Source organism: Bos indicus, chromosome 19, assembly GCF_029378745.1.
Source record: "Bos indicus isolate NIAB-ARS_2022 breed Sahiwal x Tharparkar chromosome 19, NIAB-ARS_B.indTharparkar_mat_pri_1.0, whole genome shotgun sequence".
Taxonomy (NCBI): domain Eukaryota; kingdom Metazoa; phylum Chordata; class Mammalia; order Artiodactyla; family Bovidae; genus Bos; species Bos indicus.
In genome coordinates, this window is record NC_091778.1 from 31,877,589 (window position 1) to 31,902,253 (window position 24,665).

Sequence of the window (24,665 nt, forward strand, 5' to 3'; positions counted from 1 at the left end):
GGTCTCGCTGAACCAGAGCAGGACACCCTGGGTCACGCCACTTTCGGGACAAGGACAAGTGTACAGGTTAGATGTGTGTGTTAACAAACCTGAGCTGTTGAGTCGCTAAGTCACGTCTGACTCTTTGCGACCCCATAGACTGCAGCCTACCAGGCTCCTCCGTCCAAGGGATTTTCCAGGCAAGAATACTGGAGTAGGTTGCCATTTCCTCCTCCAGAGGATTCTCCCCACCCAGGGATCGAACCCAGTCTCCGGCATTGGCAGGCGGGTTCTTTATTGCTGAGCCGCCAGGGATCTAGACACTCTATAAATTGAATTGATGCTATTGATTTCTTCCTAACACATACAGACTAAATGAGATAAGGAAGATAATTTTACAGCCCAGGACACTTTGGCAAAAATGATGGACAGCCTAAGGGAGACACTGGGAGAAAGAGGAGAAAGTGGAAGCCGCAGAGCAGGTGGGAGGCAGGCCTGGGAGGAGGACACCGGGATGCCTGGCAGTGGCCAGGCTCTGACCCGGGCACCAGGCTGCCATGTTCTTGTCACTGTCCCTCCAATGGTAAACTTGGGGCGGTTGTTCGAGCTAATCTGGGAGCTCGAGCACCACTGAGGGTTTGTGAGTTCCAGTCAGCATACGGTGGACGCTGCACACACAGACAAGACGGGGAATGACCACCAAGTTTATTGAAAGTTAGCTTTGCACCTGTACAACAGAGACCACATGTGAGCCCACTGGCCTCTTTGCTCCCCCTTCTGGAACAGAAAACCTGCTCTAGGACCACAGTTCTGAGGGCAGATCCAGTGAAACTCTTTCCAGAGAACATTCCTAAAACGGGGCCTCCAAGTGACACATCTTTCCCAAGGGGTCCGGAAGGACAGACGAGTGGAAAGAGGAAGACTTCTCTTTCTCCTGACGCAGAAGCAAGAAAGTCAGCCCGCGTGAGATCCAACTCAGAGGCCGAGCTCTCCTCCTCGTCTAAAGCCGTGTTCTGGTCTCTGCTCTGCAGTCCATGGAAGACTGAGAGGGCAGGGATGCTTCCTAAGGGACGCAGTTCCTTGGGATGGAAAGTCTTCTTGAATGGACCAGGGAACAGAACGGGGCTCAGAGAGCCCGGCTACGGGCGGGGCTTCTTTCCCAGGTGGGATCTCTGATGCTTGTCGAGGCTCGAGCTCCAGCTGAAGCTCTTGCCGCAGCGGGTGCACTTGTAGGGCTTCTCACCTGTGTGCACCCTCTGGTGCCGGTTGAAGTTGGACCTCTGGATGAAGCTCTTCTCACACACGGGGCACTTGTAGGGCTTCTCACCCGTGTGGATTTTCTTGTGGTAGCGCAGCCCCGAGAAGTCGCTGAAGCCCTTCCCGCAGTAGTCGCACTTGCAGGGCTTCTCCCCCGTGTGGATCCGCTGGTGCTTCATGAAGCTGGAGCTCCGCAGGAAGGCCTTTTGGCAGGTGGGGCACTGGAAGTACGTCTCCCGGCTGTGAGTTCTTTGGTGGAAAACCAGCTGCGAGTTCCGGTAGAAGGTCTTGCCACACTCCCTGCAGGTGGGGAGTCTCTGGGCCATGGGGGCCCTTGGCTGCCCCCGCAGCGCGGCCTCTCTCTTCTCCTCAGGCCATGGTGCGGGCGAATCCCCGGGAAGCGGGGGCAGCAGGTGCGGGCCTGGCTGCTTCCTGGAATTCCTCTCCTGGGGGCAGAGCTGACCCCCTGTCCCTTCGCCCCGCAGGTTCCCCTGGGCCTCTGAGAGGTCCTCTCCTTCTCCAAAGGGTCTTGGCTCGTCCTCACTGAAGAGGCCGCTCAGGGGAGCCTGAGGGGGAGGCTCTCCCAATGCTGGAGGGTCCTGGGCCCTGTAGTTCTCCAAGTTCAGGTTCTCTTTGTCATTCTCCCCTCTGTCCCCTAGAATGAGAAAGAAGATGCAGAATAGCTCAGTCAGTGGTCCGCCCTGCTTGCCAACCTGTGTGTCAGAGAAAGGGTCAGCACAAGACATAACGATTTCTCTTTACCAAGAAGAAGGAAAATGCTGTTGGACCTGAGCACCCAGCACTCGCTTCACATGCGTCCGGCTGTGACTCAGCTCTGGAAAGGAGGAGAACGCGTGACAGTGGAGGATGGCTCCTAGAGGCCGCAGCGGCCTCCTTGGAAAAGCAGCAGCCAGCTTCCGAAGCCCAGGAGAAACAAGTCTAATATAGGAAAACGCTACGCTAACGAGTATTGGTTTTTATCGGATTATATAAAAAGGATAAATGTGATCATGAAAAAATAATTTGAAAAGCATATGAAAGAAAACAAAATCACCCTTAATCATAGCACCCAGAGGCAACTACTGTGAGTGTACATTTCCTTCCAGTCTTTCATTTAAACATGTATGTCGGGAAGATACCCTGTTGAGGGGCATGGCAACCCGCTCCAGTATTCTTGCCTGGAGAATCCTCATGGACAGAGGAGACTGGAGGGCTACAGTCCATGGGGTTGCACAGTCAGACACAACTGAAGGGACTCAGCATGCACACACGCACGTACACGTGTCTGTTTTTCGCTGACACGACCAGGACCATACCGTATAAATAGTTCTCTACCTGGCTCTGTAGCCTTTCAATGGTAAAGGGTGGTGTTTATCAATTTTACACGGGTCCTCCCTTCCACAAATCACCCCGAAGTTCATGTCATGTCCCTGGAGCTGTGATGCTCAGAGAAGCTGCCATGTGGAAGTCTGCACCCTTGGTCTGTGCAAGCATCCAGCTTCATTGGTGCTTCACTAACTTCATTAACTCACAAAACAGTTACACTTTGTTTTTCTATAACTTGGGGTTTGGTTATTACTACTCAGGGACCCATGTGGTAAAGATCTTTATGTGGGTGGTAGAATTTATCTTCAACTTTTATAAATGACTTTATTCCTATAGACCTGAAGGAGCTGTCTGCCCTTCTCTCTGCTATGTCAGTGTCTTTGGAGCTGTCTGCCCTTCTCTCTCCTATGTCGGTGTCTTTCACATTATCGGCTAGAGACCCAGGAATCTGCTGGAGCGCCAGACCAGAGCTTGTTAATTCAGAGCCTTAGAACTTGTTCCTCTTGGAAGGCCAAGGTACTCTCTCTTGTCTTTGAAGAAGCCTTTATAGGTATCATTTTAAAGAGCTGAATAACGGCTCACCATGGAGATATGATAATAAACACAGTAGACTAAAAGAAGATAATTTATTTAAGACTTCTCCTACTGTGGGAATCTAAGTTGTTTATTTGGCTACTGTAAATAATGACGTGAGAAGCTTTTTTCTTCACAAATTCTGCCCACATTTCTGATCAGTACCTTAAAGTTTCCTCAAAATACAACTACTGTGTCAACAGGCATGAATGGTGTTATTAAGGCTGCTGACACCGACTGGCAGATCAACTTCCAGAATGACGGTGCCATCCTCAGGTCTAAGAGGCTGGGCAGAGAGGAGGCAAGGTTTCAGTGCCTATTGACTGTCTCAAGAATCTGCTGCTCAGACTGGTGGGAAATGGCTTCTTGTTGGTATAAATGTTAATTCTTTAGTTATTAAAGGATCAATTTTTTTCACATTTATGAGTTACTTTTCATACTCCAACACTGCTGTCCATTATTTTTAAACTGGGAAAGTCACTTTTCTCTTATCAACTTGCACTCACTCTTTCTGTTTTAAGAAAAATAGTCACTTGCCTGTCATGTCCATGAAAAGTTTTTCACCAGTTTAGTCATTATTATTTTGTTTGGGGTTGTATGCTCTGTGGCTCAGTCGTGTCTGACTCTCTGCAACCCCATGGACTACAGCCTGCCAGGCTCCTCTGTCCATGGGATTTTCCAGGCAAGGATACTGCAGCAGGTTGCCATTTCCTCCTCCAGGGGATCTCTCTGACCCAGAGATCGAACCTGAGTCTCCTGTGTCTTCTGCACTGAAGGCGGATTCTTTACTGCTGAGCCATCGGGAGTGGGGAGAAGCCCCTTGTTTGGAGTTATTTTTATGTGCAGAAGTTGTGGTTTCTTTCTTTTTAAATATAGTCCAGTCTGTTAACCATTTACCTAGTGATTTTTTTCCTGTCACTTTTATACTTATAAAAATCATCCCCAGCTTGACATGAGTCAAATATTTACCCATTTTCTTCCCTATTACTATTATTTTATTTTCATATTTGATGTCTTTTCCATCTGCTTCCAACTTGTTTTGGTAGACGACACACACAAAGTTGAAGCAGATTACTCTTCCCGGAGTGTTTTCTCCTGATTCTGCTCAGAGAAGAGTGACTCATCCTGTGGACTTGCGTTGCTTCTTCCTTCCTCAGTCCCTTACAGACCAGCGTCTGGTCCCCAGCCCCCTCTTCAGTTCCACCGGCTTGTATTCTATCAGCATGACACTATGTGAATGAGTTTACCTTCCAGAAATGACGCACTCTGAATATTTACAACCCAACACTGATGAAACCCTCTTTCAAACCTTTGTACTATTCTTGCAGTATTCTTCCCGATAAGTGCTTAAGAATCATTTTTCCAAATACAGTTGACTCTCGAACGATGTGGGGGTTGGGGTGACCACCCCAGTGCAGTGAAAATCCAAGTGTAACTTTACAGTCAGCCCTCTGTATCCAAGTTCTCCACCTATGACTTCAACCAAACGTGGACTGTGTACAAATTTATTGAAAAAACTCTTGAGAATAAGCACTCCCGCACAGTCCAAACCCTTACTATTCAAGGGCCAACTGTATGTGTATAATTTTCATCCTTTGAAATTGTGATTAGAGGTATGAGTGTAAGACTTTTTCAAGCTCACTTCCCTGCTGACCTACTTTTCCTGTGAGCTCTTCTTCCACGTGGTCAAACAGAAGAACATATCCACTCTCTGGGGCTTGTATCCCCTGCTCTCAGCCCAGGTTAGGCTTCCCTAGTGGCTCAGTGGAAAAGAATCTGCTTGCCACTGCAGGAGATGCAGGTTCCATCCCTGTGTTGGGAAGATCCCCTGGAGAAGGAAATGGCACCCCACTCCAGTATTCTTAGCTGGAGAATCCCATGGACAGAGGAGCCTGGCGAGCTGCACCCCATGGGGTTGCAGAGTCAGACACAACTTAGAGACGAAACAACCACCGAATCTAGGTCTGGCAGGTGGTTAATTCTGGTAACCTTTGGGGCCAGACCACTCCTTTCCTGTCTTGTTATTACTGCCTCGTCCCTGCACACCTGGACTTCTATGTCAGTGGCCCCCAGGACTCTCCTCCTTGGGGGGTACCCTCCCAGCCTGTCCTGCAGGTGGCTGCTTCCTAAGTCTCTCTCCCCACAGATCCTCTCTCAAGAACCTATGATGGTGTTTCTTTGCCTTATCAAGGCAGGCTGGCTTTATACCCTCTCCACAGTCTGGTTCAAGGTAACATCTAACAAGACTGTTGTTAGAAAATGAGATGAAAGGGTGTGCGTGTGTGTGTAGGTAGGTAGGTAGGTAGGTAGGTTTGACAGTCGATTTTATGTAACTGTAGTGTTTTTAAAAGAATTCAGAAGGCAAAGGGTGACTTCTGTTTTACAACAGATCAAGTTCATATTTCTTTGTACCAACCTTAAAATACGTGATTGATATGAAGTATTTGTTGTTGCTGCTGTGTAATGAAACTTGGGGTGCATAGAAAGTAGCTGAAACACGTTTTTCTGCTTGGTGTCTTGTTTATTTTGTTTGGAGTTGGTGAGTTACCATTTACCATAACCAGAGTCAAAAAAAAAGTCTAGTTACTCTGGACCTTCTCCTTAGGAAGGATAACAGTAATCTGTTAGATGATCTTTTTTTTTTTTTAATAATAGAACTCAATCCATATCTGATTTGCTCTCAGCCTGTACAATCTTAATTCTTTCTGAGAAAGGAAGCCATCACAACAGGCTGGAGTGAGGCAGCATATCAGATTCAGGGTCCTTCGTCCATAATTAAACATCTGTCAACAACCTGACAGCCAGACAGGAGACCCAACCTCAGTATTCAACCTGGACTGACCAGGTCATGGCTAGTTATGACTGATGTAATAGAAACCAAGTCCTAACCTCTCCCCCACCACCTCCAATTTAATGACTGGGGGTCAGAAATGGCCCCCGTCCAGAAATGGACAGGTCACTCACCTATGCAGGTGGGTCTTGGGATCTTCTCATTGGCTTGCAAGTGTGGCCCTGCCAGCTCTACCCCATACCCAGCTGGATCAGTCAGGTCAGGCCTGGCACTGGAAATGCCTGGAACAGAGAGGAGATCTGTGGGCCTGGATGAACGGGGAGGACTGGGGACCAGGCTGTGCTGTTCAAAGGAGGGCCATGCGTGGACAGGGAACTGAGAGGCTCTGGATACCACTGAGGAGCCCGTCTTGGAGGGACACGGGGAACCTCGAAGACACCAGCACCTCCGGGATGGCCAGATGACGGCAAAGGCCACAAAAAGAAGGCTCTGGGCGGGAGGGGTCAGACCACCTGGCAGGCTGGTGCGCGGGTTGTGACTGGGACCCCACCCGTGGTTGGCTGGGCACAGTCGGCCACAGCCAAGCCCTGTTGTAACTCAACACCTGCAAGCTACGAAACAGTGAGAAGGTGACTAGATCTGCCGCTCACTGTCACCATCTAACTGAGGGCACCCTGGCACCCACTTCACAAAGGAGAGGAGCCACCGTGGGGCCAGGCGCACGCAGCGTGTTCAATACATGGGAGCTGACACTGTAGCCCGGCCCCTCCAACTCCCCAGCGCCCGGCTGTGTCTCCAAGGGTTTCCGTCACCCGGAGAGCACTGAGCAGAGTGGCCAGTCAGTCCACCAGGCTGACCCACCTGCACCTCCTGAGACCATCTTCCCGTAGGTCTCCAGCATGAGATCCCAGTACTGCTCCTTCTGGGTAGAATCCAGGTGCCTCCACTGCTCCTAGAGAAGAACACAAGGCCTGAGTCCAGGGGAGGGTCCCGAACCATCCCTCCCTGCCTGTGCAGGGCTGAGGAGAAAGGAATGGCCTTAGGGTCCTGGCCATCAGAAGGTCTGAGAAACCACAGGAGGTGGTTCCAGACGGAGTCAACAGGCCCGGCCTCTGTACTTCTTGCCATGGAGCGGAAACATGTAGGTTTTAGGTCCCGTGTTCTCTTTTAAGTTGCCTGTTTGGGGAAGCCCTTTCTCCACTCGGCTTGTGTTTAACTCTCAGTGCTCATCGGAGAGATCTTTGGGCAGAAGAAGGAGCCTGAAATTCCCAAGACGTCATTGATGTCTGGAAATTCAGGAGGGAAAGGAAAGTTTTAAAATGTAGTTCTGATTAGCAGATATTAAGCTTAAAAAAAGAGAAGAAAAGGAGGAGTTAAATGTTTTCGGGTGGAAGAAACTGCAAAGGTGAAAAGTGACCTCTATATGTTTAAGTATTGATCATAACATTTTAAATATGGACTTTAATTTAAAATTTTATAAAGTAGGAATTTTTTACTTTGTTGATCTTCTGTGAGTGAAGTTACCTTAACAACCGTCTGGAAATAACCAGCTTGAGCAAACCCTGCTGAATGCAGGAGTCCTTGGTCCTTCCGGTCAGAACACACAGACCCCCTCTTCAGCACTGGCAGTAATACCCGCGAGGCGGCCTGGCCCCCCAGACACACGGGCACCAAAAGAGTAGCCACCAAGATGCCGAAGACATCCACCAAAACCCTCTGGGGCAACAGTCGACCCTTTCAAAGCCCAGAAAAGAGTCTCTGAACAGCGTACCTCCAACCTTAAAGCCACAGACTTACTCGAGGACTGCTAGAAGCCAGCGGTGCTTGAATGAAACCCTTGACTTAAGAGACAAGACGCCAACTACAGTCCTCCTCCTTCCTCTCGTTTTCACAAGAGCAGAAAAAAATCTAACTTTCTACTCTGGGAAGTATGAGATTTGATAGGGAAATAATCTGGATTTCATGTGGAAACAGCACCACCTTGTGGGTTTGTGGGGCACTGCCACAGTTGACTCGCACAGAGACGTGTGGACTGCGTTCCCCTCTGGAGGTCTGAACACAGGGAACGGGCGCCACGCATCCCCGAGTCCGGGAGGCTCTGTCTCTGACTCAGTCACACGTCTGACACGTGGACCTCACACCCTGCCACTGTTCTTGAGGTTCCCAAATCAGGGAAGAGATTAGAGGACGTGATTCCTTACATTTAAACATTCCCTTCAGATATAAAAGACTTTGTTGAACATCGAGGGCCTTCTGATAAAAACAGGTGTTGTTAGTTTAGGGAGGGGCACCGGGACTGGGTCGGGACGGTCTGTCAGGGCTGAGCTGCTGTTCATCAGGCATCAGCTATATAGGAAATTTATTTATACTATATATTTATACAGGGCTTCCCAGGCAGTGCACTGCGGTAAAGAATCCACCTGCCAATGCAGGAGACACAAGTTTGATCCCTGGGTTGGGAAGATCCCCTGGAGGAGGACATGGCAACCCACTCCAGAATTCTTGCCTGGAGAGTCCAATGGACAGAGGAGCCTCGCGGGCTACATTGTACGGGGTCACAGAGTCAGACATGACTGAGAACACACCACATATTTATTTATATACATACATACATATACACACACACACACACATATATGGTGCTGCTGGTGAGCATTAAGAATCTCTGGACCTTGAGCTATCCAGAACAGGTCATGGCTAATGTCCGTATGTAAGTACCACAGAGCTAACAGCTAACCCCACTAGCTGAAGTGTGTTAATATGCACACCTTTCACAGGGATACCCTGTATTTACTGCAGAAGCAACAAGAGGCCTCCAAGTCTGCTTGAGATCCTTGGCAGAATACCCAGTTCTTTCCCTGCAAGCAGCCTCCTGCCTAACAGTCTGGTTCCTGAGTACCCTGAAAGCAGGAAGAAGGGTACTCTTGAGTCACTGAAAAAGGTATATCCCCCTGCCCACTCCCCACCCCCTACCCCAAGTACAATGCGAAGCTGGGACTCTGGTTTCTAGATCTGTGGGCCTGGAGAGCTGAAGCTCAGACCTGGCTTCACACCACGTTCAACACACATAGCCTTCCTCATGTTCACTCTAAAGGACCCCACAAGGAGAGTCCTGAGAAGAGGAGTTCTCTAGAAGTTTGGAACAATGCTTTGACTAAAGTCTACAGACACTTGAAAAACTTCATTTTTATCAAATGCAACTTTTCAGAGTCGCTCTCCACATAATCAAAATAGATCTGTTTCTGAGACTTCTGTTTGTGGCCAGGATGGAGTGAGAGGGGCTGGGTTTACCTTCCTGCTGAAACCCTGAGGGCAAGGTTCTGGGGTCGAGAAGCAGGGGACCCCACTCACCTGAGATGCTGTGTGGAGAAGGGAGGCTCTGAAGTCCTGGTCCCTGACAGGCATTTGCTCGGGCTGGGCAGGCAGCTGGGCAGACAGCTGGGTGGCGGCCGCTGCTGAAGACAGAGACAGAAGACTGAGCATCCTGATGTCCTTCTCGACCGCTCACAGAGGGCACAGGGACAAACCTCCCCGCCAAGAACCCACACTTGTCCCACCATCCGCAAGCTCAGACCCACATTTACCTCCCTAACCAACTCTGGCTCCTCCAACCTTCCCGACAGCTGCCCCCAACATCTCCTCCCACCTTCCTCAGACCCCAGATCCGAAAGGCCTGGCCCTGTCATAAAGTGGCTTACATTGCAGACTTTGAATCCCCCGTTGCAGTTGATTCCTGTAGGTGCACCCTGCTTCCCACATATCCAGACACACCCCAATTGGAGCGGCCTATGGGGTCAGTTCCCTCTTGGCCTGCTGATCACAGTCCCCCGGTTTCTCCAGGAGGCAGCACACACCACCACCAGGAACTGCCCCTCACCTAGACCTTGCTCCATGTCAGACTCCTCTTTCACCACACAGCTCAGTGGCTCCCCGGGCCCGGGGGCTGTGTTCTGGAGCCCAAGCTTCTGAGGTTCTTCAGCAGGAGACCCTGCGTCCCCCGCTGGGCAGCTCGCGGGCTCCACCTTCTCTGAGAAGACTTCCTGTCCCAGAACTTGGATGCTGATCTAGAGACAACACAGTGCTGATTACTGAAAGACCCAGACTGAGGGTTTCTGAAAAACACAGAGCTACCCTTCCAGAATGCATCCTAAGGCAGGCCTTAGGGACACGGGGCAGGGAAAGAAAAGGCCAGCACTTATTTCTGGTCCAGCAGGAACTGGGCAGGGAAGCACCCTGAGGGCAGCTGGAGGATGAGGCCAGAGGGAGACCTGGGAGCCCTTCAGACAGGCCGCTGGGGCTGTGTTTCTACTGGACAGCCTCCACCAATTAAGATGCAGGTGTCTTTGGGACAACTCCCCAAACACTCCAAAGATGGGATGGGAGGGGAGACTTTATCTTCAATCCCTAATGGCCGAAAAGCGTAGTGTCACAGGGAGACCTAGGATCAGGTGTGGCGTGGGGATATACAGAGGAGGTATAATGAGAAACACGCTGAGGAGATATAATGAGTCTTCATCCCAGGCTCCTGGCACAGAGCTCTGAAACCCCTGGGATGTCCTGAAGGACAGGAGTGCCAGGAGCCACTTTTGTGGTTCAGACGAGCCCCTCCCAACCGTCCCTGAGTTAGATCATGATAAGATAACTCTTGGTGGCCCTGGATAGCTTCATGATGGAGGCCCGTTGTCAGGGGAACTAACCTGGTGACTGGAGGGCCAGAACATTCAGCCCTGCCCCTCAACCTCTAGGGCACAGAGAGGGGCTGGAGCTCTTCAACCACTAATGGCCAATGATCAATCTATCATGCCTGAGTAACGAGAACACTATGCTGCTGCTGCTGCTAAGTCGCTTCAGTCGTGTCCAACTCTGTGCGACACCAGAGACGGCAGCCCACCAGGCTCCCCCGTCCCTGGGATTCTCCAGGCAAGAACACTGGAGTGGGTAGCCATTTCCTTCTCCAATGCATGAAAGTGAAAAGTCAAAGTGAAGTCGCTCAGTCGTGTCCGACTCCCAGCGACCCCATGGACTGCAGCCCACCAGGCTCCTCCGTCCATGGGATTTTCCAGGCAAGAGTACTGGAGTGGGGTGCCATCGCCTTCTCCCTAGTAACTCCTAAACTGTGGGGTTCAGGGAGCTTCCAACCTGGTGAACACATACAAGGGTCAGGAGGATGGAGTGCCCAGAGGAGGGCATGGAAGCTCTGTGTATCCCCATGTCTTCTATTTGGCTGCTCCTCAATCATAGCCTTTAGAACAATCTGGAAAATGGAAGCAAAGTGTTTCCCTGAGATCTGAGTCATCCTAGCAAGTTATCAAACCTGAGGAAGGGGCCATGGGAACCTCCCAATCTGTAGCCAGCTGGCCGGAAGTCTGAGTGAACCCTGCAGCTTGTGACCGGTGGCTGAAATGGGGGAAGTCTTACAGGACCAGCTCTTATCCTCTGGGTTGAGAAAAGCAGACCGCTGCTATCATAACTGAACTCAATAGGAGGACACCTAGTTGAGATCAGAGACTCGGAGAATTGGTTGTTGGTGTGAAAAACCCCACATATTCAGTGCCAGAAAAAAAGATAACCCCCTGGGACTTCCCTGGTGGTTCCATGGTTAACCACTTCCCTGGTGGTGCCAAGGCAGGGGACACAGGTTCGACCCCTGGTCCAGAAAGATCCCACGTGCTGTGGGGCAACAAAGCCTGTGCATCACAACTACTGAGCCCGCACACCCTAGAGCCGATGCTCTGCAACAAGAGCAACCATTGCAACGAGAAGCCCATGCACCGCAATGAGAGTAGCCCCCGCCACGAGAGTAGCCCCCGCCATGAGAGTAGCCCCCACCACTAGAGAGTAGCCCCCGCCACTAGAGAGTAGCCCCCACCACGAGAGTAGCCCCCGGCCACTAGAGTAGCCCCCGCCACTAGAGAGTAGCCCCCGCCACTAGAGAGTAGCCCCTGCCACTAGAGAGTAGCTCCCACCACAAGAGTAGCCCCCGCCACTAGAGAGTAGCCCCTGCCACGAGAGTAGCCCCCGCCACTAGAGAGTAGCCCCCGCCATGAGAGTAGCCTCCACAACTAGAGTAACTCCGCAACTAGACAGTAGCTCCCGCAACTAGAGAAAGCCTGCACATGGCAACAAAGACCCAGCACAACCAAAAGTAAGTAAATGATAAAAAAAAAAAAAAAGACACACCCCTGCTAAGACCCCAGAGGACCTGGTGCTTCCCTCACACATCACAGCACTCTCTGCTCACCCACTGCCACAGCCTCTGGGGGTCTCCCTTCAAGCTCTCCACGAGGGTCACGGCCTCCTCCCCGCTGCCTGGACACTGCTTCCGCACCCACGTCTGGATCTCCCCAGGCAGAATGCTCAGGAACTGTTCCAGCATCAGCATCTCCAGGATCTGCTCCTTGGTGTGAACCTCTGGCTGCAGCCACTGGAAACAGAGCTTCCGAAGCTGTTGGAGGGTTTCATGGGGCCCGGACATCACCTGGTAAGGAAACTGCCTGAAGAGCTGGCGTGCGGTCTCGGGGCTGGAGGGCTCCCCTCGGGGGGTGGCATCTGGGCCAGGGAACAGGAGCTCCTTGGCCTTGGCCGGTGGTGGCAGCAGGACAGGAGCCTGCCCCAACTCCATGGGCATCATCTGGCGTGGCGAGTCCTTTTAGGGGACGTGCTTCTGGGACGGAGCTGTCTCCAGGAGAGCCAGGTCTTCTCAGAGCCTCTCACAGGGACCCTGGAGGGGCAGCGAGAGCAACATTACATGGGCTAGGGGGATGCACTTTCACAAAAGAACAGAACCACCTGTCCTGCCTGAGAGGTGAGGGAGGGAGTCGTGGGTCTTCTGAAATCAATGGATGCACTATTTTACTTTGAAATATGGTAAACTTGAAGCTGCAAAGCAAACTACTAGAACCATAGCTAGACTGTCACCACAACTCTGACCATTTTTAGTGTTCTCTCTTGGTCTTCAAATGGCCAGACCAAGAAGAAGAATGAAATGCACCACGTGAAGCATATCCACTAGGTTTCCAGGTAAACAGCTCTTCTCCACAACACTCCGATATCTGCACCCATAGGTCTGCAGACCAAAATAGAGAGCCGAACAGAGACACTGATGGCCTAGGATTAAAGACTAAGGTTGAAAAGACTGTGTGTGTGCATGCATGCTGAGTTGTGTCTGACTCTTTGCAACCCCATGGACTGTACTCAACAAGGGTTCTCTGTCCATGGAATTTTCAGGCAAGACTACTGGAGTGGTTTGGGTTGCCATTTCCTTCGTCAGGGCATCTTCCTGACCCAAGGATCAAACCCATGTCTCCTGCATTGGCAGGTGGATTCTTTACCACTGCGCCACCTGGAAGCCCAAGGTTGAAATGACTAGATGCTTCCAAAATAAATATGAAGTTGAAGAGAACTTTTTCCCCAAAAGGTGCAATGAAAGTTCTAAGTGACCTCTTTTGAGTGCCATGTTGACAACTGGGAATTTATGAAAAATCTGTCATACTAAAATTTTCAACCCTAAACTGAAAAAAGTCTTAGAATAAATACTGACTACCACAAAAACATTCCTACAGACATGAAGCAAGTTTTATGGTGAGTGGTATCAAAATTCAGAAGGCAGGAACTAAGACAAGGAAAAGAGAATTAGGAAATGACGAAGTTAATATTAAGATGTTTCAAAAGGAGCGTGCAATATTTCTAGATAGCTTTCTTGCATGTAATCCTAATATTGGATTATTGGGTCTATCTTAAAATATTACAAAGGAGCTGGAGGTCATCATTTCTCCATAACATGAACCATAACAACCAAAACAACACCCAGTCACTTGGGTGCCAGGGTTAATCAGAGATCAGTATAACACTCTAGCTTTTGATGGCTGCTTTGTCCTTGAGGGGGCTTCCCTGATAGCTCAGTTGGTAAAGAATCTGCCTGAAATGCATTAGATTCCTGGGAAGGAAGATCCCCTGGAGAAGGGATAGGCTACCTACTCCAGTATTCCTGGGCTTCCCTTGTGGTTCTGCTGGTAAAGAATCTGCCTGCAATGCAGGAGACCTAGGTTTGATCCCTGGGTTGGGAAGATCCCCTGGAGAAGGGAAAGGCTACCCACTACAATATTCTGGCCTGGAGAATTCCATGGACTGTATAGTCTATGGGATCACAAACAGTTGGACATGACTGACCAACTTTCACTTTCAATTTTTTCACTTTTGTCCTTGACGTGTAAGAGCAATGTCTTTATCCCCATGACTTCACCCAAACAGTTCACTCTATATCACAACATCATTTAAAAATAAAACAAGCAGGAGATTGCTTCAAGATGGTGGAGTAGAAGGCCACGTGCTCACCTCCTCCTGTGAGAGTGCCAAAAGCATAGCTAACTGTTGAACAATCATTGACAGGAGGACACTGGAAAAAAAGGTACCCCATGTCCAAAGACAAAGGAGAAGCCACAACAAGAGGGCAGATGGACGCAATCAAGAAAAAATCAAATCTCATACTTGCTGGATGGGCAACCCACAAACTGGAAAACAATTATACCACAGAGGTTCTCCCACTCTTGGGAAGGTTCTGAACCCCAAGTCAGGCTTCACAATCTGGGAATTTGGCAAAGGGACTAAGAATCCCCAGGGAATCTGATGTTGAAGGCCAGCAGGATTCAATTGCAGGACTTCCACAGGACTGGGGGAAACGAAGACTCCACTCTTGGATGGCACAAAATCTTATGTGTACCAAGACCCAGGGGAAAGGAACACTGACCCCACAGGAGACCGAACCAGACCTGCCTGCTAGTGTTGGACTGTCCCCTGCAGAGATTCAGGTCAGCAGGGACTCACCATAGGGACGGGGACACTGGCAGCAGCAGTCCTGGGAGGGGCACCTTGGCATGAGCCCTCTTGGTGTTTGCCAATAGCCCTACCATCAGTTCAGTTCAGTTGCTCAGTCATGTCTGACTCTGCGACCCCATGGACTGCAGCACACACCAGGCTTCCCTGTCCATCACCAACTCCCAGAGTTTAGTCAAACTTATGACCATTGAGTCAGTGATACCATCCAACCATCTCATCCTCTGTTGTCCCCTTCTCCTCCTGCCTTCAATCTTTCCCAGCATCAAGGTCTTTTCAAATGAATCAGTTCTTCATATCAGGCAGCCAAAGTACTGGAGTTTCAATTTCAACATCAGTCCTTCCAATGAATATTCAAGACTGATTTCCTTTAGGATGGACTGGTTGGATCTCCTTGCTGTCCAAGGGACTCTCAAGAGTCTTCTCCAGCACCACAGTTCAAAAACATCAATTCTTCGGCGCTCAGCTTACTTTCTCGTCCAACTCTCACATCCATACATGACTACTGGAAAAACCATAGCTTTCACTAGATGGACCTTTGCTGGCAAAGGTCTCTGCTTTTTAATATGTTGTCTAGGCTGGTCTACCACAGAGCCTATAGATTCCAGGGCTGGGTAGCCTCAGGCCAAAGAACTAACAGGGAGGGAGCATAGTCCCACCCATTAGCAGATAATTGGATTACAGTTTTACTGAGCAAGGCCCTGTCAGAGCAAGACCTAGTTTTTCCCCAGTTCCTCCCATCTGGAAGCTTACACACTCTTAGCCTCATCTACCAGAGGGCAGAGAGCAGAAGCAAGAACAACTACATTCCTGCAGCCTCAAGAACAAAAAGCACAATCACAGAAAGTTAATCAAAATGAAAAGGCACAGGATTATGTCACAGATGAAGGAACAAGATAAAACCCCCAGAAAAACAACTAAATGAAGTGGAGATAGGCAACCTACCAGAAAAAGAATTCAGAATAATGATAGTGAGGATGATCCAGGATCTCAAAAAAAAAAAAAAAAGAATGGAGGCACAGAGTAAGATGACATAAAAAGGTTTAACAAAGATTCAGAAGAACTAAACCAGAAAAAGAAAGCAAAAATTTTTTGAGGGGATAAAATAGAAAGGTAAGAAGATTATGTTTCTTGTGTGGACCCCACTAACTGTCCTTTGTGCTTACAAAGAGACCATGTATCGGGCTGGTCAGAGAGTTTATTTGGGTTTTTCCATAACATCTTACAGAAAAACCTGAACAAACTTTTGGCCTACTTGATATTTCATTCATATATTCATCCAGCACCCAGAGGGCTACAGCAACATGTGCTCAATAATTCAGGAATTCTATTTCTTTTCATGGCAGCCTACCCACTGTAAACAACAACAGTACTGGAGAAAGCCTAAGAGGCCACTGTTTTCAGGCACTGAACAACAGGTAGGCAAGAAAGGAATCCCTGAGAGAAGAAAAGCTCATGAGGACGGTCCCATGGTCATCATAGCTGTCTGCAAAGGAATGATTTCCAAAGCCCAGTGCAGGACGCTGGAGCTCAAGCAGAGACCAGGGGCTACTGAAGCGGCTAGAATCATAAAGAGCAGGGCAGTGGGGAGGAGGAAGCTGTGGCAATGGAGGCAGACAGTTGTGGAGGGAGGGGGGGTTTCCTTGTGATGAATCTTGGCCAAGGGTTGGACTGCACTCAGCATGGTGGAACTATCCAAGGTTCAACAGGGAGCAGTTGCTACCATGTTAAAAGAGCAAATGAGGGATACAGAAGGCCAACCAATGATGAGAGACATTTACATTTCTGACCCCAAAAGTAGAGAAACATTCAACGCATCCTGAGTTATCTGAAAGGTCATATTAGGAGTAAGGACCATGCTTGAGAGTAAGACCTACCTACTCTAAACATGCCCCCAAAAACCTAAAAATATGCTTCAACAATATCCACCAAGGAGGCCCAGTCTGTTGGGTCTATTCTGATCCAGTTACAAGAATTAGAGGGAATTCCTTGGCAGTCCAGTGGTTAGGACTCCATGCTTTCACTGCCAACAGCCCAGGTTCAATTCTTGATTAGAGAACTAAGATCCCACAAGCCATGCAGAACAGCCAAAGAAGAAAAGAATTTGGGAGACACCTTGGGTTTTCAAAAGATCTACCCTAAAACCAAGCTGGTTATTGTTCAGTCACTAAGTCATGTCTGACTCTTTGTGATCCCACGGACTATAGCATGCCAGGCTTCCCTGTCCTTCACTATCTCCTGGAATTTTCTCAAATTCATGTCCATTGAGTCGGTGATGTTATCTAGCCATCTCGTCCTCTGCTGCCCCCTTCTCCTTTTGCCTTTAATCTTTCCCAGCATCAGAGTCTTTTTCAATAAGACAGTTCTTCGCATCAGTGGCCAAAGTATTGGAGCTTCAGCATTAACACTTCCAATGAATATTTAGGGTTGATTTTCTTTAAGACTGACTGGTTTGATCTCCTTGGAAAGGTATGGCAAACCTAGACAGAGTATTCAAAAGCAAAGACATCACTTTGCCAACAAAGGTCTATATAGTCAAAGCTATGGTTTTTCTAGTAGTCAGGTATGGATGTGAGAGTTGGACCATAAAGAAAGTAGAGCACTGAAAAATTGATGCTTTTGTATTGTGGTGCTGGAGAAGACTCTTAAGAGTCCCTTGGATTGCAAGGAGATAAAAATCAAACTAACACAACCCAAAGGTGATCAGTCAGTAATTGAACTGCCTGCTAGAAGAAAAATCAACACTCTTCAGAAGAAGATAACAGAATCCTTAGTGTCTACAATGTGCCATCCATAATATCCATGATACGATCCAAAATCAAGGGGAAAGAAGTCAAGAGAATCCAGGCCCTGATGGCCTCAGGACTTAAAAACAATATAATTTTAATGATAGAAGAGATAGTGACTTTCCACAGAGAACTAGAAATCATAAAGAGAAACAAATGCAAATTCTAGAAAATGAACTGTCAACCCAGAATTCCACATCCAACAAAAACACCTTCCAAAGAAAGAATTAAAAAAGACATCTATCAGATAAAAAAAGCCATGAAAATTTCCCCCCAATGATGCATACTGCAAGAAACGCTAAAGGACATTCTTCCAGTTAAAGGAAAACTCACATCTACAGAGAGGAATGAAGTGAAGTTGCTCAGTCGTGTCCAACTCTTTGCGACTCCATAGACTGTAGCCTACCAGGCTCCTCTGTCCATGGGATTTTCCAGGCAGTAGTACTGGAGTGGATTGCCATTTCCTTCTCCAGGGAGTCTTCCCAACCCAGGGCTCGAACCCGGGTCTACTGCATTGTAGACAGATGCTTTACCATCTGAGCTACAGAGAGGAATGAAAATCTCCAAAAATGGTAAGCACATGGTGAATAAATGTAAGATACTATGCTTCTATTTCTTCTAACTTCCTTAAAAGAAGCAACTGACTGTTAAGGCAAAAATAGCACTAGTATAAGTAGAACATAAGATAAGTGAAATATATAAATACAGCACAAAGAAGGGGGTAAATGGAATTAATCTGTTATTAGGTTATTACATTTATGAGGTGCTAATGCAGAAACAGAAAATTGAAAGGAAGAAGTAATGTCAGGTGAGGTGACAGATGGGAAATGTAAAGGTGTTAAGTGAGGGGTAGGAAATGAGAAATGTGAGTTATAAAGTGGAACAATATTAAAGCACACTCTGATAAGTTAACCTTTGATAATTGAAGGATGCATAATGCTAGCTGTAAAAGTATTATACAAAGAGGTATAGCTAAAAAAACAAGAGACAAACAATGAAAAGCAGTCAGTAATATACAGGAAAGAATCAAGAGAAGAATAAAAAGCAGAAAGATCAAGTGCAAAAAAAGACAATATGACAGCCTAACACCCAACCAATCAATAATTACATTAAATGTAAATGGACGAAACACTAGAATTATAAGGTACAGATTGTCAGATTTAAAAAAAGCAAGACCCAACTATATGCAATCTACAAGAGACATTTTATATTTAAAGATACAGATAGTTTGGAAATAAAATGGAGGAGAAAAGACATTCCATGCAAACAGCAAGCACATGAAAGCTGGTATAGTTACATTAGTATCTAACCAAGAAACTTCATGACAAAGAGAAAAGGAGGGACATTTTATTATGATAATTGGGTTAAACCACCTAGAACACAAAGCACCCTAAAAGTGTAGGCACCTAATATCAAGTCTAAAGGGAGAACTCCTCAATCATCATTGGAGATTTTAACACTGTTCTCTCAGTAACTGATAGAAAAATAGACAAAACAAAACAAACAAACAACAACAACAACAAAATATATATATATGAGTAAGGAAATAGATATCTACTACTGTGGGCAAGAATCCCTTAGAACAAATGGAGCAGCCATCATAGTCAACAAGAGTCCGAAATGCAGTACTTGGATGCAATCTCAAAAACAACAGAATGATCTCTGTTCGTTTCCAAGGCAAACCATTCAATATCACAGTAATCCAAGTCTATGCCCCAACCAGTAACGCTGAAGAAGCTAAAGATGAACGGTTCTATGAAGACCTGCAAACCCTTCTAGAACTAACACCCCCAAAAGATGTCCTTTTCATTATAGGGGACTTGAATGCAAAAGTAGGAAGGCAAGAGATACCTGGAGTAACAGGCACATTTGGCTTTGGAGTACTGTATGAAGCAGGGAAAAGGCTAATAGAGTTTTGCCAAGAGAACACACAGGTCATAGCAAACACCCTCTTCAAACAACAGAAGAGAAGACTCTACACATGGACATCACCAGATGGTCAATACCAAAATCAGATTGATTATATTCTTTGCGGCCAAAGATGGACAAGCTCTACAAAGTCAGCAAAATCAGGACCGGGAGCTGATTGTGGCTCAGATCATGAACTCCCTATTGCCACATACAGACTTAAATTGAAGAAAGTAGGGAAAACCACTAGACCATTCAGGTATGACCTAAATCAAATCCCTTACGACTATACAGTAGAAGTGACAAATAGATTCAAGGGATTAGATCTGATAGAGTGCCTGAAGAACTATGGATGGAGGTTCATGACACTGTACAGGAGGCAGTGATCAAGACCATCCCCAAGAAAAGGAAATGCAAAAAGGCAAAATGGCTGTCTGAGGAGGCCTTACAAATAGCTGGGAAAAGAAGAGAAGCGAAAGGCAAAGGAGAAAAGGAAAGATATATCTATTTGAATGTACAGATCCAAAAAATAGCACAGAGAGATAAGAAAGCCTTCCTCAGTGATCAGTGCAAAGAAATAGAGGAAAACAACAGAATGGGAACGACTAGACATCTCTTCAAGAAAATTAGAGATACTAAGGGAACATTTCATGCAAAGATGGGCTCGATAAAGGACAGAAATGGTACAGACCTAACAGAAGCAGAAGATATTAAGAAGAGGTGGCAAGAATACACAGAAGAACTATACAAAAAAGTTCTTCACCACTAAGATAATCACGATGGTGTGATCACTCACCTAGAGCCAGATATCCTGGAATGCAAAGTCAAGTGGGCCTTAGGAAGCATCATGACGAACAAAGCTAGTTGAGGTGATGGAATTCCAGTTGAGCTATTTCAAATCCTGAAAGATGATGCTGTGAAAGTGCTGCATTCAATATGCCAGCAAGTTTGGAAAACTCAGTAATGGCCACAGGACTGGAAAAGGTCAGTTTTCATTCCAATCCAGAAGAAAGGCAATGCCGAAGAATGTTCAAACTACTGCACAATTGCACTCATCTCAAACGCTAGCAAAGTAATGCTCAAAATTCTCCAAGCCAGGCTTCAACAGTACATAAACCATGAACTTCCAGATTTTCAAGCTGGATTTAGAAAAGGCAGAGGAACCAGAGATCAAATTGCCAACATCCGCTGGATCATTGAAAAAGCAAGAGAGTTTCAGGAAAACACCTACTTCTGCTTTATTGACTATGCCAAAGCCTTTGACTGTGTGGATCACAACAATCTGTGGAAAATCCTGAAAGAGATGGGAATACCAGACCACCTGACCTGCCTCTTGAGAAATATGTATGCAGGTCAAGAAGCAATAGTTAAACCTGAACATGGAACAGACTGGTTCCAAATAGGAAAAGGAGTACATCAAGGCTGTATATTGTCACCCTGCTTATTTAACTTATATGCAGAGTACATCATGAGAAACGCCGGACTGGATGAAGCACAAGTTGGAATCAAGATTGCTGGGAGAAATATCAATAACCTTAGAAATGCAGATGACACCACACTTGTGGCAGAAAGTGAAGAACTAAAGAGCCTCTTGATGAAAGTGAAAGAGGAGAGTGAAAAAGTTGGCTTAAAGTTCAACATTCAGAAAACGAAGATCATGGCATCTGGTCCCATCACTCATGGCAAATAGATGGGGAAACAATGGAAACAGTGACAGACTTTATTTTGGGGGCCTCCAAATTTACTGTAGATAGTGACTGCAGGCATGAAATTAAAAGACGCTTGCTCCTTGGAAGAAAAGTTATGACCAACCTAGACAGCATATTAAACAGTAGAGACATAACTTTGCCAACAAAGGTCCGTCTAGTGAAAGCTATGGTTTTTCCAGTAGTCATGTATGGATATGAGAGTTAGACTGGAAAGAAAGCTAAGCACCAAAGAATTTGATGCTTTTGAACTGTGGTGTTGGAGAAGACTCTTGAGATTCCCTTGGACTGCAAGGAGATCCAACCAGTCCATCCTAAAGGAAATCAGTCCTGAATATTCATTGGAAGGACTGATTTTGAAGTTGAAGCTCCAATACTTTGGCCACCTGATGTGAAGAACTGACTCATTTGAAAAGACCCTGATGCTGGGAAAGACTGAAGGCAGGAGGAGAAGGGGACGACAGAGGATGAGATGGTTGGATGGATGGCATCACCGATTCAATGGACATGAGTTTGAGTAAGCTAGGGGAGTTGGTGATGGACAGGGAGGCCTGGCGTGCTGCAGTCCATGGGGTTTCAAAGAGTTGGATGCGACTGAGCGACTGAACTGAACTGAAGGAAATAGAAAATCTAAATAACACTGTGACCCAAGTTGATACAACCATCATTTAAAACAACAACTGCAGAGTACACATTCATTTCAAATGCATAGGAAGCACTCATGAAAACAGAATATGTGTATAATTATGTTTCAAAACACTAGAATCTTAAAGTATAGATTCTCTGATCACAGAGTAATTAACTAGAAAACAATAAGATACCTAGAATATCCTAATATATGGGAATATTAAATAACCTACTGTCAAAGAAAAAAACCAGATAGGAAATTAAAACATTTTTTTCATATTGACCGATAATGAAAACACAACATATTAAAATTTGTAGGAAATGGCTAAAGGCTGCTTAGAGAGAATTAAACAGCTTTAAGTAAATATGTTAGGTTGGGAACTAAGTGAATTGCAAAAGGCTTAATCTGCAGGGCTTAATGCAAAGCCAGAGGAGGAGATACTTTTACAAAAAGGATTAGAGTTAACTTTTCCAGGAATGTCTTTTATAAACAAATTATTATTAGTGGAAGTACTTTGTCTCATAATTAAACAACTGCTGAATGAATTTTACAACTTAATTCAGACGCTGAGAAAAATAAACTCTATTGAAAATAAACAAACATGTTAAAACTTTTAAATATATATGCATCCTTCACTAGCTAGATATGGCTCCTGAATTTCAAATAGCAAGTCGCAAGATTTTAGATAGCAAGAGACTGATCTGTGGACTTATTCATATTTACTTAGTTCCTGAATTAAGATAGCCGTTTAGATAACACCTAGGGAAAGCGACTTTCAGGGAAAACTGTCTCATAAAATATTTAACTCTGATTTCAGCTATTATACTTTCACATAATGGTAGGGGAAATGCCTCAAGTATTCATAATTACTTTATGGGCTTCCCTGGTGTTTCACATGGTAAAGAATCCACCTGTAATGTGGGAGACATAGGTTCGATCCCTAGGTTGGGAAGATTCCCTGGAGGAGGGCATGGCAACCCACTTCAGTATTCTTGCCTGGAGAATCCCCATGGACAGAGGAGCCTGGCCAGTTACAGTCCATGGGGTCACAAAGAGTCAGATACCACTGAGCAAGTTAAGCACAGCACACACATAAATGGCTCATAGGTTGGTACTGCAAATACTTTATGAGACTCTACTCCTATTAGTTTTGAAAAAAAAAAAAAAGTAAAGTTCTCCCAAATGTATAGTTGTTATACTTATTAAAGCTATAACAAATTAGAATGCACTTTTAAATGAACATCTAGGTACACAGATACTTATCCATTCACATATGAGCAGCCATTCGCAGAGCACAAAGATGGTCTCCTTAAACTTCAGTCAAGCTTCTGAGTCATCTTTTTGAGTAGGGCTGGCCCTTGGACTCTGTCCTTGGCCCTTCTAGTCTAGTTTAGCAAGAATCTTTCTGACTCCAGTTTAGGGAAAATCCCCTACTTTTGAAATTTGATCAAATTTAACATCCTTTGACCATCCTTGGTATCTGACCAAATTCCCTATGGCCCTGACCTGCCTTCAGCAAAGCCGGTCAAGTTAGTTTAGCCAGAATGACCCCCTTAAGCCGGACGTTTCCTCTTAGTAATTTTCCATCCACTGACCCCACCCCACCCCTTGACTATAAATCTCGACTTGTCCTTGTATTCAGTCTGTCCCTCCCATACCTCAAAACCCCATGGGAGTCCCCCTGAATACTGTCCACCTTATTGCTTTTAAGGAGTGTCTGAGTAACTTTTTTCTCTATCAAGTTCCATGTTAGGCACGGTTCCAGCAGATCCTCAGAAATGGGCTTCCCTGGAGGCTCAGCAGTAAAGAACATGTCTGCCAATAACGGACAACGCAGGTTCCATCACTGGGTGGGAGGAGATCCCCTGGAGAAGGAAATGGCAATACACCCCAAGTATTTTTGCCTGGAAAATTCCATGGACAGGGGATACTGGCAGGCTGCAGCCCATGGGGTTACGAAGAGTCGGACACGACTTAGCGATTAATCAACAACCCTCACAAATACCCAGCAAGGCGAGTATTACACTGTACAGGTCTGAAATCTCTGAGGCTCACCGAGGCGGCCAAATTCAAACCCAGGAAGCTCTAACCGCCTGTGCCTTTGGGAGGAGAGCGGCAAACCTTTGGTAACTTGAGTGGGGGAGGGGCGGAGCGGGCTGGCTTAGGAGCTGTCACAAACAGCTGGAGGGGAGGAGGAGCTACAGGCACTGAGGCCAGGGAGGGGATCCGGCCCTGCCAGGCGCCGGGCAGCGCTGCCCACTGCGCCCTCCACCCTCTGCCCAAGACGCCGACCGCACCCAGGAGCCAGGCTGCGGACATCAGCCCATACGGGTTCCCTCTTCCCGAGGCTCACTTCCAGCCTTCTAGGGGAGGCAGGAGAGAGGCCCCTTCTCGTCCCAGGCCAGAGACGTGGCTGGAGAGTCCGGCGGGGCCCACAGGCTCGGGGGCGCTGGCCCGGTCGGGGTACCTTGCCTCCACTCACAGCCCCGCTGCCCCTCCCCCCACACTCGCGGCGTCCCGCGCGCGTCCAACGGCCGGACGCCGCTCCCGGAGGCCCGTCCGAGTCCGGCGCGCACGCGAGCGGCGCCATGCCCGGCCCCGTGCTGCGGCGTCCAGGCCACTCCAGCCCGCGTGCGCTCACCTCGGCCCGCGGCGCCGGCTTCGGGCGCACTTCCGGGAAACGGACGGCTGTGGGCGACTCTGGGTCCAACGTTGGGGGGCACCGGGGCGGGGCGGGGGCGGGGCTGATGCCCAGGCTCTGATTGGCTGTCCGGATAGCCCCGCCCCACTCGCGCCTCTGAGGCCGCTGTGCGTCACGCAGCGGGCGGTTCTCTCATTCATTTGAGCTCCGTGCGGTCGCTCAGTCCTCACCTGGACCT

General features: G+C 47.4%; 1 protein-coding gene across 7 annotated transcripts; it reads right to left on the reverse strand.

The window, feature by feature from the left end:
- Nucleotides 1-669: 669 nt before the first annotated feature.
- Nucleotides 670-24,520, reverse strand: ZNF18 (zinc finger protein 18). 7 transcript variants are annotated; one of them, XM_070773111.1, is made up of 8 exons: nt 24,428-24,443; nt 23,483-23,651; nt 12,168-12,647; nt 9,804-9,990; nt 9,278-9,381; nt 6,788-6,878; nt 6,100-6,207; nt 670-1,891 (listed from the first exon to the last, which is right to left on the reverse strand). In XM_070773111.1, exons 3-8 carry the CDS (start codon nt 12,555-12,557, stop codon nt 1,119-1,121), a joined length of 1,653 nt encoding a protein of 550 aa, XP_070629212.1. In that variant the 5' UTR covers nt 12,558-12,647; nt 23,483-23,651; nt 24,428-24,443; the 3' UTR covers nt 670-1,118. The 7 variants fall into 7 exon arrangements, with proteins under 7 accessions (XP_070629212.1, XP_070629217.1, XP_070629211.1 ...); XM_070773116.1 differs by lacking the exon at nt 24,428-24,443 and adding an exon at nt 24,140-24,319 and having other exon boundaries at nt 9,278-9,378; XM_070773110.1 differs by lacking the exon at nt 24,428-24,443 and adding an exon at nt 24,140-24,316.
- Between the last annotated feature and the right edge of the window lie 145 nt (nt 24,521-24,665).

Coding starts and splice junctions, on each gene's coding strand:
- ZNF18 (XM_070773114.1), bottom strand. CDS start 12,557: ATGATGCCCATGGAGTTGGGGCAGGCTCCTGTCCTGCTGCCACCACCG. Junction 9,382..9,803: donor TGACATGGAGCAAGGTCTAG/GTGAGGGGCAGT, acceptor CTCTGTCTTCAG/CAGCGGCCGCCACCCAGCTG. Junction 1,892..6,099: donor CCCAAGACCCACCTGCATAG/GTGAGTGACCTG, acceptor TTCTCATTCTAG/GGGACAGAGGGGAGAATGAC.